This window comes from Neltuma alba, unplaced genomic scaffold, assembly GCF_004799145.2.
Source record: "Neltuma alba isolate B1F8T4 unplaced genomic scaffold, ASM479914v2 tig00013336_pilon, whole genome shotgun sequence".
NCBI lineage: Eukaryota > Viridiplantae > Streptophyta > Magnoliopsida > Fabales > Fabaceae > Neltuma > Neltuma alba.
In genome coordinates, this window is record NW_021637609.1 from 220438 (window position 1) to 242569 (window position 22132).

General features: G+C 36.4%; 2 protein-coding genes across 3 annotated transcripts; both read right to left on the reverse strand.

Moving 5' to 3' along the window:
• Positions 1-26: 26 nt before the first annotated feature.
• Positions 27-8766, reverse strand: LOC114736456 (U5 small nuclear ribonucleoprotein 40 kDa protein). 2 transcript variants are annotated; one of them, XM_028924293.1, is made up of 3 exons: positions 8558-8766; positions 7376-7495; positions 27-1458 (listed from the first exon to the last, which is right to left on the reverse strand). In XM_028924293.1, exon 3 carries the CDS (start codon positions 1392-1394, stop codon positions 357-359), a length of 1038 nt encoding a protein of 345 aa, XP_028780126.1. In that variant the 5' UTR covers positions 1395-1458; positions 7376-7495; positions 8558-8766; the 3' UTR covers positions 27-356. The 2 variants fall into 2 exon arrangements, with proteins under 2 accessions (XP_028780126.1, XP_028780125.1); XM_028924292.1 differs by lacking the exon at positions 7376-7495 and having other exon boundaries at positions 8558-8765.
• A 3881-nt stretch (positions 8767-12647) lies between these two features.
• Positions 12648-21108, reverse strand: LOC114736461 (pre-mRNA-processing factor 40 homolog A-like). Its single transcript, XM_028924298.1, is given in 6 exon segments — positions 12648-13122; positions 14253-14299; positions 14399-14540; positions 15445-15546; positions 21023-21048; positions 21051-21108. Coding segments are annotated over 6 exon segments (591 nt in total). The 3' UTR covers positions 12648-12906.
• Positions 21109-22132: the final 1024 nt, after the last annotated feature.

Below are 22132 nucleotides of genomic sequence, written 5' to 3' on the forward strand. Positions count from 1 at the left end.
AATTTTATAAGCTGAAAATATAAAAATATTAAACTCAAAAGTTAACTCACGAATTTGATAACAATGGATAATTCTTAGTTCTTACATCACCTCGGAACACTATTTCAGAGGGATAAGGATATCACCATCAGATCAAAACATAAGCCCCTGAAGTTCAGTGTCGATGACACCTTACCCATAGATGCTAAATCTTAGATAACATGTTCTGCAACAAAACGAGGAGCGAAAATACTGCGCCAGAATATTACAGTCACTAAATTGACCAAGCGACCCAGATCTCCCCAAAACACGTAACCCAGCATCTCCAACCCACCAGGCACATACAAGTAGAACTCTTGCCTACGGTTGTCAAAGCCTCAGATCTCCCCCAGATAAATCTGCTTATCACTGCTGCAAGACCCGACAATAGGTTCATTTGGATGAAATACACACTCATTAACAGATCCAGTATGGCCAGGAAGCTTGTACAAGATGCGTCGTGTAGTGGTATCCCATATGTAGACCATTCGATCTGAGCTACCAGCTGTGACCTTGCTTCCATCGGGTGACCAGCTGCATTTCAACAAGTTCTTTTCAAAGTTGTGTTGGTGCCCTTCCAATACCTTCACGCAGCGATTTTGAGGGGCATAAGGGCGCATATCCCATATGCAAAGCTTGCAATCCATGCCATTCGTAAGAAGATAGGAACCATCAGGACTCAATTGCATGCCAGTTATCATATCTTGATGACCCTGAAGTGTCATTACTACCTCACCTTTACGCAAATCCCAAACTTTGACATCATTATCAATACCACCGGTGAATACCTTATCTGATGCATCGGAGAAACTGACAGCTGTAATTTGGTATTTATCTGGAAATGTCTGGATGGAACCCCTTTGCCGCATATCCCACAGCTTAGCAGTCCCATCATCAGAACCACTGACAACAAGAGGCGGCCCCCTCCGAGAAGGGCAACATGAATTCACGTATGACAGATGTTCAGCCATCTTTTTTATTTGTTTTCCTGTTTCCACATCCCATGCCCTCAGAGTTTTGTCAGGGCTGGCTGACACTATCTGAGTCCCATCTGTAGTCCAATGAAGATCTAGAACAGCGTTTTTGTGACCTTTTAATACGATGAAGTTTTTGCAATCCCCATGTACATTCCAGAGGAAAATTTCTCTGTCATGAGATCCAGATGCAATCACTGTTCCTGCTGAGTTGAACTTCATGGTGTATATAGCACTGTGATGACCTGTCAGCAACATGATTGGTGAGTCCAAACTTGATGTCCGCATCTTTCCATTTGGCCCAGGGGCTTGTGGAGCCCTATATGGGACAGTAGACCACTCCATTGGCCTTGAACCAACAGGTAACAATGCATTTTCACCTTCAGCTGGAACAACTTGCATGCTGTCCTTTCGTTAGAATTGAAGATAACTAGCCACTAATTGTATAAGCTCCGGTTGTTAAATGCTGAAAATAAAAATCAAAATAATCAGCAATATATTAAAATATCAAAAATAGGGGAGCCACATCGTTAATAAACAATAAACAGTGGAGCTCATCTCGTGCTATCACTGCTATGTGCGAATGCATAGAACACATGCTGGTTAAAAAATATTTTTTTCATTAAATAGTACTAACACCAAAACAATAAGGCTACAATGTCATCCTTGGACAATTGATTTAATTCTTCAGGCCTTCAATTTCCAATGTCATCATTGTTCTTGTTCTTCTTGTTTGTCAATAAAGGAAGTGGTTTTATCGAAGAGAAAAGAATAAGATATTACCCAACCAGAAATAAAACCTTGAATCAATAGAAAAACGTAAAAGCATTGCAAAACTAATAAGTTTAGGATTTTAAAAAAAAAGAAATTCCAGCACTTGATAAAGAAGCCAAAAAATAATTATCTACCCAGGATGGTGAAAGAAACTTCAGACTATAGACTCTAAAATTCTATTCTACTAATAGTGTTGGAAGATAAAGCCCAAGCCCAATAAGCTGTGTTTCATCTATTTCTATCATTGTATTTTTAGTTTATTAGTCAGATTGAGATTCTAGCCTGATTAGGATAGATTATGATAGATTCTTTTTATCATTTAGTCATTTATCTTTTACCGTAGCCTAGCTTTATATATTCTGTACCATTCTACTTCAGAATTATTCAATAAAACAGAATTATTCTCTCGCCTAATCCTCATGGTATCAGAGCAGAACAACCGAGAGAGTGAAAGTCGCTGCGTCCAGCACGACTAAGACCGACTACCGGCGTGAGAGAGAGTGGAAGTCGCTGCGTCCAGCACGACTAAGACCGACTACCGGCGTGAGAGAGAGTGGAAGTCGCCACCTTCAGCGCGACTAAGACCAGCGAGAGAGAGAGAGTGAAAGTCGCCGCGTTCAGCACGACTAAGACCGTCTTCGCTGGTCGCATACAGTCACGCCCACAATTGGGTGATTCGGCCGCATACAAGACAGCGACTAAGGTCAGGGTAACTAGTCGCATGATGCCACACTCCTAATCGAGTAATTCGGCACCAAAGACAGCCAATAAGACCGACCAGATTTGTGAACCTGACGCGAACGAAGACCGTCGTAAGATGGATGGAAAGTTTCCGCCTCTGTTTGGATCAATGAGTCGATCTCCTTCAGCATTAACAGCAGGTACAGCACCGTCTCATTCTTCTTCTGGGTCAGTTTCGACTACCTCTTCTTCCCCTACGGGAATAGAATCTGGAATGGTCACAGAAACGCAGCAGATGCTGATCTCTCACAAGTTGAACGGAAGTAATTATTTACAATGGTCTCAAAGCGTCCTTATGTACCTACGAGGCAGAAGAAAGGAAAAATATATAACTGGGGAGGCTCCGCAACCAAGTCCAGATGACCCGAAGTATGACACTTGGTTTGCTGAAAACAATCTAGTAATGACCTGGTTATGTAATTCCATGACGACAGACATTAGTGAAGGCTATTTACTTGCTAAGACAGCAAAGGAGATATGGGATGCTGCAAAACGAACATACTCTGCTATGGAGAACACTGCTGCTCTGTTTCAAATCAAAAAATTGCAAAGAGAGATGAAACAAGGAAGCATGACGGTGACACAATATTATACTGCTCTCACACGCCTGTGGCAGCAGTTGGACATGTTCGATGTCCATGAATGGAAGTGTAGCAGTGATGCCCAGTTATATAGGGAACTGGTCGAAAAAGAAAGAACCTATGAGTTCTTACTCGGTCTCATTGACGTGTTTGATGATGTGAGAGGAAGAATTATGGGTATGAAATCGTTGCCATCACTATTTGAAACTTTCAACATGGTTAGGTGTGAAGAAAGCAGAAAGCAGCTTACCCTAAGTGTATCTACACCCTCTGAGAGTTCGGCGTTGACAATACAGAGCAACAACGGACCAGAACAGAGAGGAAAGAAGAACTCCAAAGGATGGTGTGATCATTGCAACAAAAATGGTCATACTAGGGACATATGCTGGAAATTACACGGCAAGCCAGCAAATCTAAAGCAAAAACGAAGACCAGAGAGTAGGGGGTATGTTGCTGCGACTAGCGAGAATGAAGAGAATGGGGAAACTCTTAGCCGAGAAGAGTTACAAGTGCTCAAACGAATTCTAGAGAAACATAACAACTCAACCACCAACCCTAAAGCAAATCTGGTAAAGTCAGGTAATTCCATTATAGCTTTAAACGCCATGGTAACAAGTGATAACACTTGGATTGTTGACTCTGGAGCTACAGATCATATGACAGGTAATAAAACTTTGTTCAAAATCCTAAAGTATTGTTATGATGAGAATCTTAAGGTGAAAGTTGCTAATGGAATTTTTTCCAAAGTATGTGGTGTTGGAAGTGTTGAGATCTCAGATAACTTAGAATTGAAAAATGTTCTATTAGTCCCGGCACTTGCATGTAATTTGCTATCAGTGAGTAAAATAACTAAAAATCATCACTGTAGAGTATTTTTTGATGATACCGATTGCGTTTTTCAGGATTTGACAACGAGGAGGAGGATTGGTATTGCTAAAGAATGGGACGGACTCTATTATCTTGAAGGCTCTAGGATCACCAATAAACAAGTGGGCAAGGCGTTGTTTAGTTCAAATTCTTCAAATAAGGATGTATTATTATGGCACTCTAGAATAGGCCATCCCAGTTTTGATTACATGAAACATTTATTTCCAGATTTATTGAATAAAAGTTCAGTTCCTTTTCTCTGTGAAACCTGCCGACTTGCAAAACAAACACGAACTTCTTACCCCATACAACCCTATAAACCAACAGCACCCTTCACCTTGATACATAGTGATGTCTGGGGACCCGCAAGAGTTAAATCAACCTCTAATGCTAGGTGGTTTGTTACTTTTATTGATGACCACACACGAGTGACTTGGGTATACCTAATGAAAGAAAAATCAGAAATTTTCAACATATTCAGAAGTTTCCACACATTCGTACAAACTCAGTTCCAAAGAACAATCAAGATATTAAGAAGTGACAACGCAAGAGAGTACCTCAGCACAACCTTGAAGGAATTTCTTGATCAGCAAGGAATCCACCACCAAACCTCATGTACATACATTGAGATGATGGAAACAAACTTGATTCAAGAGCTCTAAAATGTATTTTTCTTGGGTACTCCCCTACCCAAAAAGGATATAAGTGTTATTGCCCTACAACAAAGAGAGTTTATGTCACTAAGAATGCTGTGTTTTCAGAAGAAGATGCCTACTATCCCAAATTGCCCATTCAGGGGGAGAATTATGACACAGAAGAATGGCTAACTTTGGGTACCCTAGTTCAAACAGGCCTAGACAACCACCCTGAACCAAACCTAGCCGTACCTGAATCTGAAAACCTACATTCCTCTACTCAACCCGAACCTGAAAATCCAAACCCACAAGCCTCCTCTACTGAACAAAATGTGGAAAATGGTGTTGAGGTGAGCACAGGGATGGACCAGGAGTGTAATACTGAATCAGATAATGAACAAGTCGATTCAAAAGAGCAGCAGAATAATAGAGTCTCTCACATTCCGAGGCATAACCAAGTCTCCAATCCAATGTTAGATCCTGAAGAACTTGGGTGGCCAATTGCTCTCAGAAAAGGGGTAAGATCCTGTACTCAACATCCTATCAGTAAATTTGTTTCCTATGACAAATTATCTTCTAGAATGCAGACGTTTGTAGCAAACTTGTCCAGTGAAAGAGTACCCAAGACATTTCAAGAAGCTATGGGTAACTCTAATTGGAAACAGGCTATCAATGAAGAGTTGGAAGCATTAAAACAGAATGAAACGTGGAAAATCACTAATTTACCCTCAGGAAAGAAGACTGTGGGATGTCGGTGGGTTTTTACCATCAAGTACAATCCAGACGGAAGCATAAACAAATATAAAGCAAGACTTGTGGCACAAGGATATACACAAACATATGGGGTTGACTATCAAGAAACCTTTGCCCCGGTAGCAAAGCTCAACACCATTAAGGTCCTCTTATCAGTAGCAACAAATTTAGACTGGCCACTTTATCAGTTAGATGTGAAAAATGCCTTCCTAAATGGAGATCTTAAAGAAGAAGTATATATGAAGATACCTGCTGGCCTCCAGAATTCAACAAATTGCTCAAAGGTCTGCAAACTCCAGAAATCATTATACGGACTGAAACAATCCCCTAGAGCTTGGTTCGGAAGATTCTCAGCAACAATGAAGAAGATGGGATACTCACAAGGGCAATCAGATCATACGCTCTTTGTAAAACATGCTGGTGATCAAATCACTATCCTAATAGTGTATGTAGACGATATTGTGATTACAGGAAACGATGAAAGTGCCGTAAGTAAGTTAAAGAAATCATTGGCAGCTGAGTTCGAGATGAAAGATCTGGGACAGATGAGGTATTTCCTTGGGATGGAGATTAGTAGAACCAAACAAGGAATAAATGTTTCTCAGAGAAAGTACACACTAGATTTGTTGCAAGAAACAGGAATGCTTGGAGCTAAACCTGCAGAAACTCCTATGGAGACAGATTGCAATCTGGAATACAAGAAAGATGGTACACCGGTTGACACTGGAAGATACCAACGGTTGGTAGGAAAGCTTATTTACCTGGCTCATACACGACCAGATATAAGTTATGCTGTGGGAGTTGTAAGCCAGTTTATGAATCAACCGCAAGAACAGCATATGGAAGCAGTGTACAGAATTTTGAAATATTTGAAGACGAATCCAGGAAAAGGTTTATTCTTCAAGAAAGGAGAGTCCAGGGGGGTAGAAATCTACACGGATGCTGATCATGGGCGGTCCTTACTAGATAGGAGGTCCACTACTGGATACATTACTTACTTATGGGGAAATCTGGTAACCTGGAGAAGCAAGAAACAACCAGTAGTTTCCAGAAGCAGTGCCGAGGCAGAACTAAGGGCACTGGCTCTTGGGGTTTGTGAAGGAATCTGGATAATTAGAGTTCTAAAAGAGCTGAGACTGATGCATAATGGGCCAATAAAACTCTGGAGTGACAGTAAATCAGCTATAGAAATGGCTCTAAATCCAGTGTACCATGATAGAACAAAACATGTTGAAATTGATAGACACTTTATAAGGGAAAAAATAGAAGGTGGTATCATTGATTTATCTCACATTCGAACCAAGAATCAAGTAGCAGATTTGTTTACTAAGCCGCTACCCAGAGACTCATTTGAGGGACATAGAAGCAAGCTGGGAATGATCGACATCTACTCACCAGCTTGAGGGGGAGTGTTGGAAGATAAAGCCCAAGCCCAATAAGCTGTGTTTCATCTATTTCTATCATTGTATTTTTAGTTTATTAGTCAGATTGAGATTCTAGCCTGATTAGGATAGATTATGATAGATTCTTTTTATCATTTAGTCATTTATCTTTTACCGTAGCCTAGCTTTATATATTCTGTACCATTCTACTTCAGAATTATTCAATAAAACAGAATTATTCTCTCGCCTAATCCTCAAATAGAAACCACAAACTTGGGGAAAAAAAATGCATAGTACTAAAGGACTTTATGCTTCTTATTGTTCCCAAAGCCCTTGAACTTAATAGACAAGCAATGCTGCAGATCAGCTGAACAACATCTTTGCATATCAGATGCAAATACAAACCAGAGGATCCCATAAAATGCAAATTGCAAGGTTTTCTTCTCCAACATTTGGAAAGAATTAGGTGAAACAACTCTAAAGTATTAAGAGACACCCAATTATCACCAGAAAGGTCGTTCTAAGGTACTGCATTTGATAGAAAAATGATAACTTCTTTAAAAGCCTTCCTCACCCAAATCCCCTCGTAAAGAGACGAAAACAAACTTAAAGAGTCGATTAACAGCTTGTGAACCAAACAGGAATCTCACATATCAGACAAAGGTCATGCCTGCAAAGGATCATTTCTTGCAGAAAGAAACACCGAGAACAGGATCACAGAATGATGTATAACGTCAGAATGATAGAATATGTAGGGAAGCAGCCATGTCCTAATAAATGAACAGTCGACAGAAAACTGCGCTAAACAAATCAAAATAAAAGTAACATAGAAAAAGAAACAACTAATATAAAGAGCAGGAAGATCTGAAGCCTCTTTAGGTTTTCATTTCAAGCATGCTCAATCTTAGAAGTAACTCGTGAAAGAGCAGGAAGGTGTCATCTCTATCACAAATAGGAAACACGTTACAAGCCCAGCTAATGAACAGCATACATAAAATCAACATCAAGCAAGGCACTTAAAAAAAATAAAATAATGAGGGACTAGTTCAAGATTCAAGGGTCAAATCATATACTTTATCTGTCATCAAATTAGTCATGATTAAATTAATATAATTTACATATTTCAAAATATTATATTAAAAATGATAAAAATAGTCGTCCACAATCATAAAAATAACAATTAAATCCCAATAAAGGGAAAAAATAACCATCTAGAAGAAAGCAATATTCATACATAATTATAAAGCAAAGCTACACAACATTCATCCAAAAACGTGTGTGTGCGCGTGCGCGTGCGTGCGTGTGTGTGAACATTCATCCACCACAAACATGCAATCACAAAAATAATTCAGAGAAACAATTTTCAGCAGCAATTACAACAGCAAATAATTGATAGAGCATTCAATCAGCATGCCACTTAACAACAACAATTAAAAAACTTTACAGATCAGTGGGAAATAATTCATAGCACCAAATAAGATATTCAGCCATCAAAGGATCCCGCAAAATATGCCAATACAGTATCTGGCAATCGAAGAACAAAAATACAAGATATGCTAATACACTAGTCGGCCATCAAAGACTCGTACAGTAGCAGAGCTCACAAGCACAATCAGTAGCGTCTTCCATATCTTCCATGTACACGAAATTACATCTTTTCACATAATCAAAGCTGGGCGTACATAATTCGGCCATCTTCATTCTATATTAGTTCTTCCTGTTCGAGCAGAGTTATGTTATATTCTTCTATATTAGTTGTTCGTTCTCTATATTTCGCAGAAGACTTCACTCGAAGGGAAAGAAATGCCAAAGATATATACACTAGCGATTACCTGCTTCTTTTTCGCAGAGTAGTACGAAGGTAGAAGGGTATACGCACACCGGCGAAAGAGAAAAAAAGGAGATGCCAAAGCCACCGATAACGACGAAACAGAAAGGAGGCCGGAGACGGCAACGATGGAACCTCGAGTTGAATGAAATATCGGGGGAGCTAGGGATTGTGAAATTTCTGGAGTGCGACTGCAAGGAAACCTGGCAGTACCGCCGCATGGGTTAACGAAATGAAAATGGGTAATGAATTTTTTTTTTTACTCCGTTGTGGATATTTAAGTTTATATAAAATTTTAGTTTATTTAAAAAAATATCTTTTCAGTCCATTAATCTTAATATTCTTTACCCAAAATTTTGTAAAACATATTGCTATTTAGAAAAAAAATCAAATTTGAGACATTTAAAAGTATTTTGTTAGGAGAGTTTCCCTAAAAAATATTTTATTAATATTTAAAATTTCAATGTCAAAATTTTTATACACGATGTCGAAGTTGGAAATTTTAAAGACACTATAAAATTAAAAAATTTAAATAAAATCTTATGTAAAATTTTTTAAAAAATTCAATATGCACTTCTGCTTTAATATTTTTATTCGATTTTATTGAAGTAATAATTTTCTTACCATTCATGAAAATATTATCATTCTTAAGTTAATGGTTAGCTTATGTGTGTTTAGAAATATGTTTCTTCAAAATTATAAATACTATTTATGTATAATTATGAAACTTCATAGCCATTGGTTTGTAGAATTAGTAGAAATATAATAAAGTGTAATGGGTGAGAATACAATGTTATGTAACTAAACGAGTTTGTTTGGCATTAAAAACTTAAGTTGAAATGTTAAATTCATTTTTTAACAAAAGGTAAACAGTACAATTACCTCCTTCTATTTAACTTTTAAATAGATAAACCTCTTGGGAAAAAAAAAATAGAAAAAGTGATTTTGGTAAGCTAAATGTGAAACAGCCATTTTATTTAGGAAGATTTTTCTAAAAGATAAAAAGTAATCTCTTTATATTACCCAAACCCAACTAAATATCTAAATAATTTTTTATATCAAGATTACATGTAATTTTCTTTTCATGCAATCGGCTATTAAAATGTCACTGATAAAAATTAAATTCTAGGAATTGAACGGATGGTTGAAGCAAATTTAAGGGTGGAAATTTTCGTTATTCCAAATCAAAATAACAAATTGAATTGAAATTGTTAAAAACTTAAGTTGAAATGTTAAATTCATTTTTTTAAAAATGGTAAAAGAGTACAATTACCTCCTTCTATTTAACTTTTAAAAAAAAGAGAAAAAGTGACTTTGGAGGTCCTACTTTCCCTTCCAAATGTCTGGAAGTCTTATTATTCTAGATTATAAGTTTGGATTGATAGAAGCGGATCATATTCTTGCTCAGTCCTCCTATCCCTTGTTTTTCACTTGACAGGAAATATTAGCGTTGTTTTATGGCTTTTTTTTTTTCAGTGGCGTCAAGACAATTTCTTTATCTTATTTTCTTAAGTTTTTTGGTTTTCATAATAGTATTCTAACAATATTTAATTTGTAAAGTTTTTTTTTGCTCAATGTCATCTTGTCTCGAATAAAAAATAACAATCATTATTTACATATTTGTAAGAAATGACTATTTTTAGGGGAAGAAAACTACTTCGAGTTACTGTTGGCTTATGATTAATGTATCAAAATCACTTTTTTTCCTGAGCCACCGACTCATAGGCAATGGCTTGGTTAAGGGAACCCACCGGAGCTGTAGCGAAAACATGTCTTCATAGGGCAATTATTACTGCTTATGGACCCGAACCTGGGTGATCTATCCATGACCAGTAATAAACACTTCATTTTTGTTTGTTTTTGCAGTTTTTGTTCTGGTTTGTTTTCCTGTTTTGATTGTTTTGTTTGTTTCTTTTATTTGTGTTTTTATAAAAATTTACCCTTAACTTTAGCGTTTCCCACAGGAAAAAGGAGACAAAGACATCAGCGCATGACATGAAAAAAAATGTTTTCTGGTGTACATATGAAAAAACTATTTGTTTGACACTGGTGAATGGAATTTTTTTTTACCATCGAAATTTATTGTTTTGGCCCAAAAAATTAACCATTTTTTTAATCAAACAATGCCAGTAAAACTTGAAAACTAAAATCTAATCAACATCAAACTAGCAACTCAAAAGAGAATATCAATAACGTAAGCGGTGCTCTAACAAGATTTTCAAGTAAAAAAAATCAAACTTATAAACACGATTGTGATCCAAGCCTGCCCGAGTCAATTAAAACTCAGTTGACGGATATTTAACTACTGGGTTTATATTAAGGTTGTATATTTAAGACCAAATTGAAAATCAAACTAAGTATTACTATTATATTAAAGATTGGAAGTGGTATAATGACAATAATTGGGTATGTGGACGTAGCTATAAACACAAGGCTGTCCCTCCTACCATTGTTCAGATTCTCGGGACCTCAATGATCTAAACTTGTGTTGGACAAGAAATTTTTGAAAAATTGTCGTTTATTATGATTGTATTGAAGCCATCAATTTAATTTTGGAAGGTTGTAATGGTAACTACTCCTTAGAAAATATTATCGATAACATTAAATTAGTTATGCATAGAGATTGGTAGGTGATAGAGGATAAGAACTTGGCCAACCATTTATTAAAGTTATTGTACATGGAAAACAGTGTTTTCATCCTTAGCATCCACCATCTTCCAAGCAAAAGGCGGAACTTGATGACTAGAGCTAGGTGTACTCTGCTGTTGTTTGTGCCCTTGAGTATTAACAGTAAGTAGAGACCTCGTGGGCGTTATGTTTTCACAATCGCACAAAATCGGTGAAAGAGCATTGTTTGACTTGCGAATACAACGAATGGTGATATGAGTATGACGGCGATCCAGCTAGGCTGCTCCAAAACCATGAGAATGGCATGCAATGTTTGAATCACTTCTCTGCAAACTCAAGTTTGCGCCCTTCAAACTGATGTTTGCAGAATCTAAAAGTTGAGCTCGCAAACTCCAGCTTGGGACGTTTCTTGGGTTTCTCAACAGGGCACCTAACATGTCAAAACTACTGTTTTAAAAGCCGGATCGAAGATTGAACCGGAAAAATCAGCGGGTCACGGTTTTTACGATTCAACCGATCGAACCGTCAGTCGAACCGTTAATGTAATAATTAAATTAAAAAATAATATTATATACATATATGATAATATATGAATAAGGAATATAATATTAAATTCTAAATAGCACAACAAATATGTCAAATTATGAGCACAATAAGCAATAAATTAATATCTAAAAAAATTTTATAAACAAAAGAATAAAATTAGATGCATAAAAATTTAATTTATACTATATAAAATTTAATTATAAATTATTCTGTAAGCTTTATTAAGAAAAAAATTATAAAACATTTAATATATATTTCTTAATTTGTTTAGAAAATAGCGTAGACTTAATTATTAGGAGGCAGAAAATAATTTATTTAATAATATTAAATTATTTTTACAGCTCTTAATGCTTTGAGGCTTTGAGCCTTTGACCGAAGTTTTATTTTTGCTCCGTTTTGGTTTTTAAAATCAAATCAAAGGCACCCACGTGGTGAGAGAAGAAGTTCACTCTTGTAAGTTGTAACCTTATCTTTGTGATTGAAGTCGTGGCCATTCAACTTTCTGTGTTTCTGTCTGTCGCCACTGGTGTTTATGCAGGTTTTTCATTTTGTGATTATCATATCGTTCCAAAGATAGATTTCAGTTTGTGATTGAAATACATCTGAGTTAGTTATTTGCTCAAATTTGACCTCTATTTTCTCTGTTATTTTTTTTTGGATTTTTTCTTTCTTCTTCTACCCCGCTTTCTTCGTCATCTTCTTCAACTTTTTTTATTGTTCAGACCATCCGGTTTTGCTATCCCTGCCCCGGTTTCCGACTCAAATACCGGTTCTGAACGGTTGAAAATGGTCTAACTATATAAACAGTCTAATCATGTGAACCAAACCGTTGAACACACTGGTTGACAGCCAGAACGGTCCGACCGTCCTGTCCGATCCGATTTTCTCATCACTGGTCAAACAGTGGAGACGCCTCCCAATTCCCAAAGAAAAATAATTCATTGCCAGGCAATTTCAAATGATTATTGTCCAACTCAAGATGTCCCCCGTCGCTCGGATAAACCCAGACAATGATCCTTCTAAAACATAAATACGCCATACAAAATTAAATTCCTGTAAAGAACGTACACATAGACTATACGAAACTAACGCTGATCAGAATTCACATTCTAACACAAACAAAAAAATGAAAGTAAAATTAGATCTTCGGTACACAGCCAGGTATATGATATCACTATATTAGCTCTTGATGTTTCCAAAGAATCTTGAAAGGGGAACTGGACCATCTGCGTCTTCATTTTCATCATCCGCAACCTTGCTTCTTGACTTGTGCTTCTTCTCCTTCTTTGACCTCTTAGAAGTGGACTTAGATCTTCTCGATGCTCTCTCATCATCACTACTAGAAGAATATGAAGATGATCCAGAAGAACTAGATTCAGAAGACCTTCTCGAATGCTGTAACAGTAGCAGGGGAAATGAGCATGCATCCAACAGAATATGAACAACACAAATTACTGCCCAACATCGTTTGGATCATTCGAACAAGTATTCATTAAGCGATTCATCAAAAAGGCAACGAAATTGGATTTGATTATTGATCAATTAAAACCGAAAAAACAAAAAAAAGCAATATAAGCTGAATACATTTGCCGCCAAACTTTGACCGCCAATTATTTTGCAAAGTTCTCAACAACTTGCTATGAAGTGACAATAACATTTAAAATCCAGTTTGAATTTTCCCAACAGGGCTACCTGAAGAAACGTAATGCAATAACTAGCACGCCTATTGGCAACAGAACGAGTGTCAGTGAGGAAGTACAAGGTTTGGTAGAAAGCCAACTACCACTCCCACCCCAGTCAGAGGAAAAAATAGAGAAGACATTTTAAAGGAAAAGAGACAAAGCATCAGATACAATTTTATTTTATTTTTTAGTCTTTTCTTAGATCTAAACAACAAAATAATCAGAACCTCCAAAGCAGACCTAAATGACACGAGATGTATGACAAATTCAAATCAATTCACAAGCAAGCCTTAAAAAATATAACATTTGCAGGCCTTAACTTTCACTCTAAATGCCTCAGAGCATCTTTATTCTGGATTCATCAATCTGCTCTGGTAAATTCTGGGACCAACTCTGCACTGGGCATTCACTGTTTTGGAAAACGGTTCACACAAATTTCTTCTAACTCTGAGAAGCCCCTCGCTATCAATTGGTAGGAAATTCTCATACTTATTCACGATTTCTCTTCCGTTAGTGTTAATGTTATTTCTAAAGATGATTTTTGAATTTTAGTTCCTTTTCTGTTGGTTGGCTTACGATATGTAATCTTTAAACTTATTTCATTTAATATATTTCATTTTGTCGAAAATAAAAAAATTACACCTACACCATAATTAATCCAATATGCATCATGGTAATGAGAAACTACGAGGAAATATGGTCAGTAGTTACGGTCTTCAAAACACAAACGAAAAAGGCAACAAGTCATATGATAAAATGAAGTGTCAGATTAGAACAGGACTTCCCAGTTCTTATGTGAACAAGTTAAATTTAAATTGATGGCATCTTTAGGAGTCAAAGTACCTTTCTCTTTTTGCTGCTGTGCTTCTTTGGAAATTTGTACCTTTTATCTGCAAAGTACATAACATGTAATCATCGCCATTAAAAGCTGAAGATAGAGCAGAGCATCAGGAAAACACACCAAATGTCTGCACGTTAAACCTCCATACCTTTTCCATGTTTAGATTTGCTAGCAGAGTGATTTCTTCCTTGGGCAAGCTTGCGTGCCCTTTCAGCATCTAGTTGAGCTCTGTACTCTCTCATCATCCTATCCGCATCTGCTTCCAACTCCCCTTTTCTCATTTCTTCTTCCTAATGAACCAAATTTGTACCAATTGAGTATGTAATTTATATTGAAGAAGCACAAGGAATTAACAGCAAGATTGCCCTACAAAATTGATGCAGAAAACATGCCTCAGGTTTTGGAAAATAATTAGTGGCTAGAAATAAAGCAATCCACGTTATACATGTCACACCACCAAGATGATTTGAATAACCAGAAATGAGAAGTCTTCAGCAAAGACGCCCTACAGATTTACACAAGCCAAGCTTTCTACTAAAATGAGGAATCAATCGTTCATACAAGAGACAAAAGCGTGGACAAATATAGAAGCATGGGGACATGCCACAATAGAATCCAAATACGCTATGAGAATAAATGCACTTTGATCACATCTAAAACAAAATAAGTGACATTTAGGTAACCACAAAAAAAAAAAAAGGAATCTCTTTCTTTGAAAAAAAAAAAAGAAATTAGGGAAAGAGAGAGACTAAAGTCCAGACACAAATAAGGCCTGATATGAATAAGAGGGCACATGTTTAATGAGAGAGTGAGCACCCATCCCCTAAATTTACAGTAAGAAGCAAGATGATGGTATACGTAGCAGATGATAAACAAAGAGATGGTAATGACTAGATATGAAAAATGAAATGTAGAACATATCAAAGAAGGCAAAGATCAAAACCATGAACGAGGGGGGATTGAAATAATGAAAAAAAATCACCAAGACAAAATAATAATAACGGTTTGAGGAATGCAGCTCATATAAGGTTACCTAACATCTACTATCATCATTTTCCTTCTTTTTTTTTCCAGGTAAATGAGAATCAATCGGCACAAGTAATGTACGCAAAATTGGAATGCTTTTCTTTAATCTTTTTTTTTGGGGGGGGGGGGGGGGTTGAATCAGGTTATTTATGATGGTAAAAGAGGTACCTTCTTTTTCCTTTTAAACTCCTCCCAGGTAATTGTGTGGGAGGTATTAAGGCTAGCCAAACGAGCAGCATGCCACTCTGGTGAATGAAAAGAACCATCCACCTGCGACAGTCCTCATCAATAAAGGTCCGGGAAAAGAAGAAACACGCTAGTATAAAGCATATCATGTTAATCCATCAATGCACTGGAAAAATAAACTAACAAAGCAGAAAGAAGAAGGGTGAAGCATTGCCTTCAATAAAATTTACCATCATAAAGCTCTCCATTTCCACTAATACATTTAAAAATTATAAAAACAAATAAGAAGGAGGAGGAGAAAAAGAAGAAAGATTAGTTCTGTCAGATTTCCTAACAAACAGGCACCAAAAACTTCAATTTGATTATGAAAAGGTGTGCGTAAATTGTCAATCCAAGAAAAATTGCTCATTTCTTGGCTGTGCAATGCAATCAAAATATTCGAGTGATAACAAGTAAATCCTATTTCTGACGCTAGGTAGCTTCTTCTTTCCGTTCTTTCTAATCCAAATTTTCCGCCAAACAGTCACCTAAAGTTTCAATTTCATTATGAAAGTGTGTTTACAATGCCAGGCCAAGTTAAATTGCTCATTTCCTGGCTGAGCAATGCAATCACAACTTTCAGGCGATGACAAATAAATCCTACTTCTGAGACCAGGTTATTGCTTTCCCGTCTTTCTAAAACAATTTTTCAATTTTCTCCTTTATTTCAGAGTTAGCATAGGTGCAACTTGAAACATGATATTAGCTCATTTGAAATGTATAAGTTTGCAATAAATTTGACACAGTACTAATCCAAATTCCAAAATCCAATGCATTTACAGGCTTTTCCTTGTGATCTTTCTTTACCAGAACAACCCCAGGGTACTGCATTACAAGTCAAAACAAACATTTATAATTTACAACCCACACATCTTAGCAGCTTCTCAAACGGCAAAAAAAAAAAAATTGCATCTTTTGAACCACACAATACCAGTTAATTACATATTTTTACTTCCAATGTTAGTTTGATCCTGTTCCCCAATAAATATTTTGCAGTAAGCTAATGATACAATCAAATGTCATTCCTCTACCAGGGCAATTCTAGCTATGCTGATACTTTTGATAACCGTATTCATTCAATTCATATCAACATTAGCATTTCGAAGCAAGCTTACATTAAATAGTGATACTTGTAGCTAATGTTAATCGTAAAGGCTCAGAATTAGACATCTATGAATCTAACATCTAAGATCATCATAATAACTCCAAGAAGATTCTGTATGCTAGTGCTATTGGAACAGCTTTATACATAAGCTTGAACCCCATGCAAACTAATAACGCTTGTTTTATCGTCTGAATATGACGCCAATTTTCAAAATTGAACAGTTCTTTCCTTGATGAAGCATTTGGCCCTCCTTTATTAAAGTTATTCTCCTTGCTCTCAGATGCCAAACGCTTCTAATATATAACTAAAGTTTTCTGATGATATTGAGTCAATTCTTGATAATTATGTGATTCCTGTTCTACCTCTCGTCATTACTATCATACAAAGTGGGGAAAATGTCCTAATACATAAGTCAAAGGAGTTAATGGTTAATGACAACAACTACCAGTCTCACCATCTTAATCATTCTCTTCTAAAGACCATCAGCATTCTAACTCTCACAAGGAGAATTATTTGACCAGAAAAAATGGTGTAGGATGAAGATGCGTATTGATTAAAACTTCAATTTGGGAATTAGGACATTGTTAAATAATTAAATGTTAAGTTTCGTCTAGATCTAAATTTTTAAAGTTGTCAAGTAAAGATTCTAAATATTGATTTGTGCATGTTTTATAACAATTTAATTTAATTATTATATCATTTGTAGCATTATAAATAGGTGCCTGTAGGTATTGTTTTGGGCAGCTCAGAACTTGATTTGTTTCATGGAACTGAAGGAAATTCTCCTTGACTATTAGCACTAGAGAAAAAGATTTTTGCTTCTATACAGCTAGCAGTTAGCTATTTCAGTAAAAATGCTCATTTTTATCCAAAGCTTTAACAATTTGGTACAAAATCCTCTAATTCAATATGGTTTCATTGCTGCTACAGACCCCATTACACAGCAACTAGCCTCTAGAGCCTTGTGTTCAGAAGCCTTAGATGTTCTTGCAGCAAACATGACTACTTTGACGGTCACTTCACAAGACCTACAAGGAGACTTTCTGCACTTTACAGAGGCAAAGTTGCTGAACCTAGCCATGTTGCACAAACTCATGCTTCGCATGATCAGGGTGATGATCCAAATGATAATTATGATAATGCGCAGTGCAGTTGGGATCATTATTGGCTTACTCACACCATAATGGATTTTCCAAATTTTGAAAGAGGAGATCTGAGAGACTGGATCCTTAAAGCCAAAATGAATTTTTCAACATATTCAAACACCAAAGAAATAAAAAGTAGATGTGGCACCAATGTATTTGGAAGGTGATGCTTTGGATTCATGTGCATGGCTGATCAATAAACACGCCATTTTATATAGGATTAATGTGGGGAATGACATTAAGACAAATAAAGTTTTGAAAGGGAATTTGATGTGGAAGACTCTTGACGTGAACCAGGTGGAAATTAATGTGAATGGGGCCTTCCATGATGAAAAATCATATGGGTGGCATTGGAGTACTTAATGGTTTTGACGATCCTGTGAATGTTGATTTAACTTTAATAATGGAGTCTCTTGCGTTGAAAGAAGCTTGTGGCATGCTTCTTCTTTTTTTTTTGTTTTTGAAACCCCTAGAAGAAATTATGGTTTTGAAAATGATTGTACTCTTTTTTTTTTTTTTTCCTTTTTTGTTTCCTGGGGTCCTCCTGGAAGTATTCTACACGTTGGAGTCCTAACCAGAGTATTTTATATTTGGCAGCTTATCAAGAAATGAAGTATTTGGTTGGGTAGCATCAACAGCCGCAAAACGAATGCACCCTGAAAGGGAGACTTCTCAACTCTCATCCCTCTAGCTAAGATCTTGGTTGTGGACTCTAAGCAAATTTATAAGTATGTGAAGGAAAGGGATAGTATAGGCTGAGATTAACTGGTTCCCAGTAGCTAACCTAGTTTTGTTTGTTTTTGTAGTTTTTGTTCTGCTATAGGCAGCACTTCTAAGTTTGTATTGCTGCTTGTCTGCTTTGTTAGATATTGGTGAGTGTAATCTTTTTTTTGGGTAATTTCAATCATTTAAATTTACTGTTTTGCCCTAGAAAATCCATCTTATAATGAAGATCCTAAGTATTTATACCTGGCACCTCCTATATGCATATATACATACATCTTTTCACTTTTCTAAAACTCAATTGCAAACATTCAATGCCGTTGAAGATTGATAAAAAACTAGAGACTCCGAACTATTTAGTAGATATGTCTGCACAAGATATGAACAAAAGATGGCACAAAATCGGTGAAAGGAGATGGTTTGTCTCATCAAAAAAACGAATGTGAATGACAGCTATCCAGCTTGCATGTTACAACACCATAAGAATTGCAAGACTCTGTGAGCGTTTGAATCTCCTTTCTGCAAACTCAGGCTTGCATACTTTAAATTGATGTTTGCAGAATCAAGAAGCAACTACTTGTTGCTTCTGCATTTGAGCTTGTAAACTGCAGTTTATGGTGTTTCATGGGTCTCTCAACAGGGACCCAAACATCTCAAAAACAATGGATCAACAGACCAATTGAGGAATTTACTTGAAACTCAATTTCCTATCTTCAACTTGGGGACAAGTCATCTCAGTGTAATATAAGAAGTCCTCATAGACATATAGTAAGTTCAAAATATGAAGATCGGAGAAAGTGGTCCAGGACCAGAGTAATGGGATAGGTAACATAGTGGGGAGAATGGTTAAATGGCATGCGGCAGTGGTGGGAATACACTTAACAACCACTAATAAGCACTAACACTTACTATGATTTCACCCTTCCCTTCATTCACGAATGCTTCATGATACTACGATTTCACTCTTCCCTTGATTCATGAATGCTCCATGATAATTAATAACTATTTCCTTTGTAGTATTTTAAGTGCCCACAGGTGTTGATAGGGTCAATTCAGAATGTCCGTTTCGTTGTACTGAAGGAAATTCTCCTTGGCTGCTAGTCCCTCCATTTCAGAATACATCTTGTTGGAGGAATTTATTTGTTACATTTCACTACCTCCTGTCCTTAATCCTTAATATAAGAGCTAATTTGACTTTTAATTTGATCCTAGATATAAGAGTCCAATCCACTTTGTCTCTCATATTTATCATTCTTTCTATAGTAGTCCTTATAATAGTTGCACATATTAAATGCATCATCAAATAGTAGTTCTAGCTGATACAAATGATTAGCAAGGGTATTTTTAGGAAGACAATACATATTTATTACAAACAACTAATTTAACTAATTTTCTTAATCTGCTTAAATAGTATATGTCTTTTTTCAAAGTTTAAAGCAGCATTTATCAAAATTTTCACTATTATACCTCTATTTACTCCAACAACTTCAAAGCAGCATTTATTAAGCTTTAGGGGCAAATTTGCCAATGTAGTCAATATTCTTATGTATTAATTGTATTTCTTACCTGAGTGCAGATACCTTTAAAGACCTATATTTTGAAACTGAGGGAATAGTATTAAGAGAGTGAGAGTATTGCTTCTCTAATGCTAATAGATTGCTATGTAAATATATATATATATATTAATTTTTCACCTTAGCCTTTATCAGGTTTAATCATACTGGCTTGGTTATTTCTTGGAGATTACTTATTTAAAGGGTTATAAATAGTCTTCTCAAAGACTTGTGCCTTCATTAGAACAATTACAATTATAACTACAATTTCTTTCTTGAATGTTTTGGCTTTCTGGTTATAAATAAATTCTGTAGTCTCACCCGGCGTTTTACAAGGGCAATACTCATACAAAGTTGTTTACTTCAACAAGATAGCATATATGCGGTAGAAGCATCCATAAAAAAGCCGAATAATTGGTTGTTTGTTCAGTTCCAACAAATCAATACTTTGACAACGGTTGCTGCAGACTGCAGTTTAGTCTATTGAAAAAAAAAAAAAAATTATGAATGGATGGTCAGCTAGAATGAACTGATATCACCAAATGTGTCAGAAGAATCAATAGGTCCACAACACTATGGATACGAGAATGACCGATGTAATCCAGCAAAGCATCACAGCAGTCATCTATCGTCCAAAAGTTTTGACCTTATTGGACGAAAGAAGCGACAAGACACGGGATTCTTTTTTTCCAGCTTACAATAAGCACACTACACCCTTGAAAATGGCAGCCACGAATGTAATAAACTCATCAGTAGTCGCAATCGAATCCATAAAAATGATGGAGCGAGGTGAACAGCAAGGGAATCATTCAAGCACATTCCATTACTAATTAGAACAGACAATTCGGAAAAGGGTAGAGCGCCACAAAATTAAATAAAAAGCAAATGATAAATAGGAGATGAGTAATCCAGATTAAATTATGAAGAGTAAATAATGCCCGTAAATTCAGATGGAAGAAATGTAACAATTTTACAAGTAGTGAAAGGGTGCAGACCATGCCGTCTTCAACCTCCTCGGGCCGGCAGAGCCGGCGCCCAGCCTGGCTCTCTGCATAGCTTTATAGGCTTGATTTTTGCCCATTAGGTTAGAACAGATAAGAACTGAAGAGAAAGAAGGAATTGGAGAATAATATAGACCGCTATGATTCAATTATCAAGGGTAGATGCAGAACTAGAAGCCCCATGCCATGTGCATGGAGATTGCAGACGAGGAAGAGAGGAAAGTCATGGATTTTTGGCGTCGGGTATTGGCTCACCCCAATCGGTGAGAGTCGGATGAGGAGACGGGAGAGTTACCCAGGGTCAAACGAATCCAATGGATTCCAGACCCCATGCAGTTGGATTTATATGGAGATCATTTTTGGCCGGTTGGTGATTCTAAGTTTCAAACGAATCAGGAAGGGACACAGTCCCGGGACCTGAGGCATGAAATCTTAGGAGCCGATTTGTGATTCAAGATGGGTCCAATAAAGTTTGCTCAATTTATTAAAACCCAAGAAAGTAACGAGCGCGGTGTGATTCAATTAAAGGCCCACCATTTCCGGCCATTTTACCCAGACTACCTAAAAGAACGTTTCTGCTTTTGTTCTGCAGCCCAGGCCTGGCCCTTGCTGGGCACAGGGCTAGTGAAAATAATTAATAATTGCCCATGTGACAAATACTCCATATCCTTTTTTCTGTTCTGTCCAGTGACAAGTGCTACTTGTCCATGGGCTACATTTCTTACGCAACGTCCGTATTAATTGTTGTATAACAATATGTAACTGCTTGAAATATGTTATGGCAAGAGTTATTGCTCATAATAAAATTGTATTTCATTGTCTCATCAATAACAAAGCAATTAAATGGGTTTGTGTTCAGGCGGATAATGATTTCATTTTGCATGATGAATAACTAAACAATTAATTGCCACTCTTACCACTTTATTTGCTTAGAGAGAGAAATATCGTATCAATGTCAAGGCACTTAAATGCATTTACTCGGATTGATGGTTAATATGATTGTACTGTTATTTATGATTATAAGATTACCGAATTGGTCCCTTTTTTTTTTTTTTTACCAGAGCCCTATTTGGTTATAATTTATAAATTATAAGTTTGTAACGC